General features: G+C 46.7%; 1 protein-coding gene across 1 annotated transcript; it reads left to right on the top strand.

The window, feature by feature from the left end:
* The first annotated feature begins 1324 nt into the window (after window positions 1-1324).
* LOC118383613 (von Willebrand factor A domain-containing protein 7-like) lies at window positions 1325-5552 on the top strand. Its single transcript, XM_052511302.1, has 7 exons — window positions 1325-2219; window positions 2293-2492; window positions 2583-2735; window positions 2917-3009; window positions 3358-3635; window positions 3767-4066; window positions 4250-5552. Exons 2-7 carry the CDS (start codon window positions 2429-2431, stop codon window positions 4718-4720), a joined length of 1359 nt encoding a protein of 452 aa, XP_052367262.1. The 5' UTR covers window positions 1325-2219; window positions 2293-2428; the 3' UTR covers window positions 4721-5552.
* Window positions 5553-5843: the final 291 nt, after the last annotated feature.

Below are 5843 nucleotides of genomic sequence, written 5' to 3'. Positions count from 1 at the left end.
CTCCTCCCAGAGCGCTAAGAACCTTGGCGTGATCCTGGACAACACCCTGTCGTTCTCAACTAACATCAAGGCGGTGGCCCGTTCCTGTAGGTTCATGCTCTACAACGTCCGCAGAGTACGACCCTGCCTCACACAGGAAGCGGCGCAGGTCCTAATCCAGGCACTTGTCATCTCCCGTCTGGATTACTGCAACTCGCTGTTGGCTGGGCTCCCTGCCTGTGCCATTAAACCCCTACAACTCATCCAGAACGCCGCAGCCCGTCTGGTGTTCAACCTTCCCAAGTTCTCTCACGTCACCCCGCTCCTCCGCTCTCTCCACTGGCTTCCAGTTGAAGCTCGCATCCGCTACAAGACCATGGTGCTTGCCTACGGAGCTGTGAGGGGAACGGCACCTCAGTACCTCCAGGCTCTGATCAGGCCCTACACCCAAACAAGGGCACTGCGTTCATCCACCTCTGGCCTGCTCGCCTCCCTACCACTGAGGAAGTACAGTTCCCGCTCAGCCCAGTCAAAACTGTTCGCTGCTCTGGCCCCCCAATGGTGGAACAAACACCCTCACGACGCCAGGACAGCGGAGTCAATCACCACCTTCCGGAGACACCTGAAACCCCACCTCTTTAAGGAATACCTAGGATAGGATAAAGTAATCCCTCTCACCCCCCTTAAAAGATTTAGATGCACTACTGTTCCACTGGATGTCATAAGGTGAATGCACCAATTTGTAAGTCGCTCTGGATAAGAGCGTCTGCTAAATGACTTAAATGTAATGTAAATGTATTGTCTGTTAACCCCTCCTCCTCCTCATCCTCCTCCTCCAGGTTACTGTGTTGTTAACATATCTAATGTATTGTCTATTAACTCCTCCTTCTCCTCCTCCTCCTCCTCCAGGTTACTGTGTTGTTAACATATCTAATGTATTGTCTATTAACTCCTCCTCCTCCTCCTCCAAGTTACTGTGTTGTTAACATATCTAATGTATTGTCTGTTAACTCCTCCTCCTCCTCCTCCTCCTCCTCCTCCTCCTCCAGGTTACTGTGTTGTTAACATATCTAATGTATTGTCTATTAACTCCTCCTCCTCCTCCAAGTTACTGTGTTGTTAACATATCTAATATATTGTCTATTAACTCCTCCTCCTCCTCCTCCTCCTCCTCCTCCTCCTCCTCCAGGTTACTGTGTTGTTAACATATCTAATATATTGTCTATTAACTCCTCCTCCTCCTCCTCCTCCAAGTTACTGTGTTGTTAACATATCTAATGTATTGTCTGTTAACTCCTCCTCCTCCTCCTCCAGGTTACTGTGTTGTTAACATATCTAATGTATTGTCTATTAACTCCTCCTCCTCCTCCTCCTCCTCCTCCAGGTTACTGTGTTGTTAACATATCTAATGTATTGTCTATTAACTCCTCCTCCTCCTCCTCCTCCTCCTCCTCCTCCAGGTTACTGTGTTGTTAACATATCTAATGTATTGTCTATTAACTCCTCCTCCTCCTCCTCCTCCAAGTTACTGTGTTGTTAACATATCTAATATATTGTCTATTAGAGACTGAAAAACAGCTTCTATCTCAAGGCCATCAGACTGTTAAACAGCCACCACTAACATTGAGTGGCTGCTGCCAACACACTGTCATTGACACTGACCCAACTCCAGCCACTTTAATAATGGGAATTGATGGGAAATTATGTAAATATATCACTAGCCACTTTAAACAATGCTACCTTATATAATGTTACTTACCCTACATTATTCATCTCATATGCATATGTATATACTGTACTCTAGATCATCGACTGCATTCTTATGTCACTAGCCACTTTAACTATGCCACTTTGTTTACTTTGTCTACATACTCATCTCATATGTATATACTGTACTCGATACCATCTACTGTATGCTGCTCTGTACCATCACTCATTCATATATCCTTATGTACATATTCCTTATCCCCTTACACTGTGTATAAGACAGTAGTTTTGGAATTGTTAGTTAGATTACTTGTTGGTTATCACTGCATTGTCGGAACTAGAAGCACAAGCATTTCGCTACACTCGCATTAACATCTGCTAACCATGTGTAAGTGACAAATAAAATTTGATTTGATTTGAATTTGATTTGATTTATTAACTCCTCCTCCTCCTCCTCCAAGTTACTGTGTTGTTAACATATCTAATGTATTGTCTGTTAACTCCTCCTTCTCCTCCTCCTCCTCCTCCTCCAGGTTACTGTGTTGTTAACATATCTAATGTATTGTCTGTTAACTCCTCCTCCTCCTCCTCCTCCTCCTCCTCCAGGTTACTGTGCTGTTAACATATCTAATGTATTGTCTATTAACTCCTCCTCCTCCTCCTCCTCCTGCAGGTGACTGTTCTACAGGAGGTAAGGAGCCCAGGAAAGGCAGAGAATTTCTCCTTTACAGTAGACGAGTCTATGAGAAACCTGAATGCTTACATCACAGGAGGATCCCTCTCCTTCACTCTCACCAGCCCTTCAGGTGTGTGTGTGACAGCCAGTTGTGAGTTATTGTACACGTCACCTGTCCAGGTAAAGGTTTGATAACCAGATGTCCCTCTCCTCCCTCTAGGTGTGTCTCAGAGTAACAGTGAGGCCAGCGGTCCTCTGGGGACCATCCAGACTGTAGGGAACCTACACCGCGTCTCTCTGACCACACACAACAACACAGGATTATGGGAAATCAGTCTTAACTCCCTAGAGTCTTACTCACTGAAGGTCATAGGTCAGTACAGTGGCGAGCCCTGATCCCTGGTCAACAGTAGTGATTGTATGGAATAGGGTTCCGTTTCAGACATAGTCCATTGTCTGGACTTCCCCTCCTCATCACAACATTTAGATATCTATCTTTCTTCTCTATGTAAGAATTGTTTAAATAATCATTATCTAATGTGCGTGTGTTTCAGGTCAGAGTTCTGTTAATTTCGGCTACCATTTCGTGGAGGCTTTCGGCGGTGCTCATGGAGACTTTGGCCTCAAAGAGGGCCGTCCTCTCACAGGTAACAATAAATAACAGATGAAACCATCTTCAGTACCGGCTTTTTCATCTTCATCTTCCATAGCATCACAGCAGAGTAGTTTAGTCAAAGCATCACAGCAGAGTAGTTTAGTCAAAGCATCACAGCAGAGTAGTTTCAAATAATGTAAAAGAAAATAATAACTTCCTCTTCCTCTCTACTTCACCTTACCTCTCTGTTTCTACCTCGTTTTCTCCCTCGCTCCGTTACCCTCTCTCTCATTCTTACTCTCTCTTTTCCTCTGTTCACTTCACTCTCCTCCCCTTCTCTCCTCTTCCTCCATGTCTCCCTTCACCACCCGGTCTCTCCTACCCCCCCCCCCCCTCCCAGGCGATAACATAACCCTGCTGGTGTCTGTGACGGGGGGTGACTCTGTCACTGTGACGGCGGTGGCCCTGGTCGAGGCCTTGGGGTCAGGGTCAGAAGTCAACGGAACCCTGCAATCTCTAGGCAGCGGGGACTTCCTGGTTACCGTGGCCAGAGTCCCACAGGGGGAGGTTGTGGTGCGTCTGAGGGGAGAGAGCAATAGCGCCACCACCAAATCATCACCTAGCCTCTTCCAGAGACAGGCCTCCACTCAGATAAAGACTTCCAGCATCTCTGTTACGGTCAGTCTTGTAGAACTCTGAAATTGCACCCTTTTCCGTTGGGTTCTGATGAAAAGCAGTGCACTACAAGGAATAGGATGGTATTTTGAACACTGTCGTATTGTTAAAAAGTGAAGTTCTTCTCTCCCCAGGTCCAGGCTGACAGTACTCTAGAACCCGGTTCTACCATCTCTGTCCCCTTCACTGTGGCAATGGCCAACGGAACAGGAGGAGCTTTTACCGTCCGAGCCACGAACGACCGCGGCTTCACTTCCTCCTTCCCCGCCAGTGTCTCCATTGTGACCGGAGAGGGAGCGGCCAACGGTACGGTGACTCTCACGGCGCCCGCCAGCACCCCATCGGGAACGGACGTCACCCTGACCATCGAGGCAGAGTCCGCTGGAGCAGCAGACTTGAACTACGCCATCCTGCGTCTCTCTGTTGTCAGCAAGGTAAGGGTCATGTTCCAAAACTCTAAAATGGGTCTGGCCTCCTTTCCTCATATCCTCTCTCCCTCATGGCCCAGATAAGAATGCTAACAGCGCTACAGGTCAGAGATGGTTCTACCACCACCACTACTTCAGTTGTCTGACTAAGCTCTCTATCGCTCCCTCTCTGTCTCCCCCCTCCTCCAGGTGAAAGATTTCAGCCCTCCCCAGTGTGGGGCTGTCAGCGTCTCGTCCAACTGCCCGGCTGACTGCGGTGCCTCTTACTGGCAGCTCTCTGCCAACCTGACCGACGGTGCCAACGGGACTGGCATCGACCGAGTCACCCTGCGCCAGGGCAACGGGACCCTGAACACTTCTACAGAGGTGGGCACCGGGGGCGAGAACGTGACCCGGGTTGAGTACAGCGCCACCTGCTGTTCAAAGAAGGTAGAGCTAGTGGTAGTTGACAGGGCAGGCAACGTGGGTGTGTGTCTGGGCTCAGTAAAGGACTCTGTGGGGTTGGTTGTGAGCTCTACAGCACAGGCCTCTGTCACCAACACTACAGCTGTACCTGTAGTTAGTACTACATCTACTGGAGGGCCACCTTTGACTCTGTCCCTGTATCTAAGGATCTGTGTGATGCTTTCTCTTCTCCTGTGGAATAGAGTAGAGCTATAGAGTTGTATAATAGTTCATGTAGGTAGATGTCATGTGGAACAGTGGAATCATTGCAAAGAGAGTCAAGTCATCAGACATAACCGGTATGTATATGTTATGTTGTACAAAAAGACAGGGTGGAAATATGTAATGAACTCTGCAATAATACACTGTGGGAACTCTGTCATAATACACTGTGGGAACTCTGTCATAATACACTGTGGGAACTCTGTCATAATACACTGTGGGAACTCTGTCATAATACACTGTGGGAACTCTGTCATAATACACTGTGGGAACTTTGTCATAATACACTATGGGAACTCTGTCATAATACACTGTGGCAACTCTGTCATAATACACTGTGGGAACTCTGTCATAATACACTGTGGGAACCCTGTCATAATACACTGTGGAAACCCTGTCATAATACACTGTGGGAACTGTCATAATACACTGTGGGAACTCTGTCATAATACACTGTGGGAACTCTGGCATAATACACCGTGGGAACTCTGGCATAATACACCGTGGGAACTCTGTCATAATACACTGTGGGAACTGTCATAATACACTGTGGGAACTCTGTCATAATACACGGTGGGAACTCTGTCATAATACACTGTGGAAACCCTGTCATAATACACTGTGGGAACTGTCATAATACATGGTGGGAACTCTGTCATAATACACTGTGGGAACTCTGTCATAATACACTGTGGGAACTCTGTCATAATACACTGTGGGAACTCTGTCATAATACACTGTGGGAGCTCTGTCATAATACACTGTGGGAACTCTGTCATAATACACTGTGGGAACTGTCATAATACACTGTGGAAATGTTTTGTTATTTGTATTATCTCTATTCTCTTAAATCTGTCAATTGGAAACTGTGAAGATCTTATCAAATCTTCTGCTTCTGGTGAAATTCCCCTCTAAACAAAGTTGACTGTCAGTTTCATTCTGAATAACTCTTCACATTGATGTCCCACACAGACAGCATAGATAGAAAACAGGAACCCCTATAAGGCATAAGGCCATTGGTGATGTATGTGATGAAGTCACAGGGTCAAAATTGTGACCACCAAAAAATTATCACCTCAATTATCGCTTGAATAGTATGTTTAAAACGGATGTGGGA

This window comes from Oncorhynchus keta, unplaced genomic scaffold (assembly GCF_023373465.1).
Source record: "Oncorhynchus keta strain PuntledgeMale-10-30-2019 unplaced genomic scaffold, Oket_V2 Un_contig_6645_pilon_pilon, whole genome shotgun sequence".
Lineage (NCBI taxonomy): Eukaryota > Metazoa > Chordata > Actinopteri > Salmoniformes > Salmonidae > Oncorhynchus > Oncorhynchus keta.
This window is presented reverse-complemented; position numbering and strand designations above follow the sequence as displayed.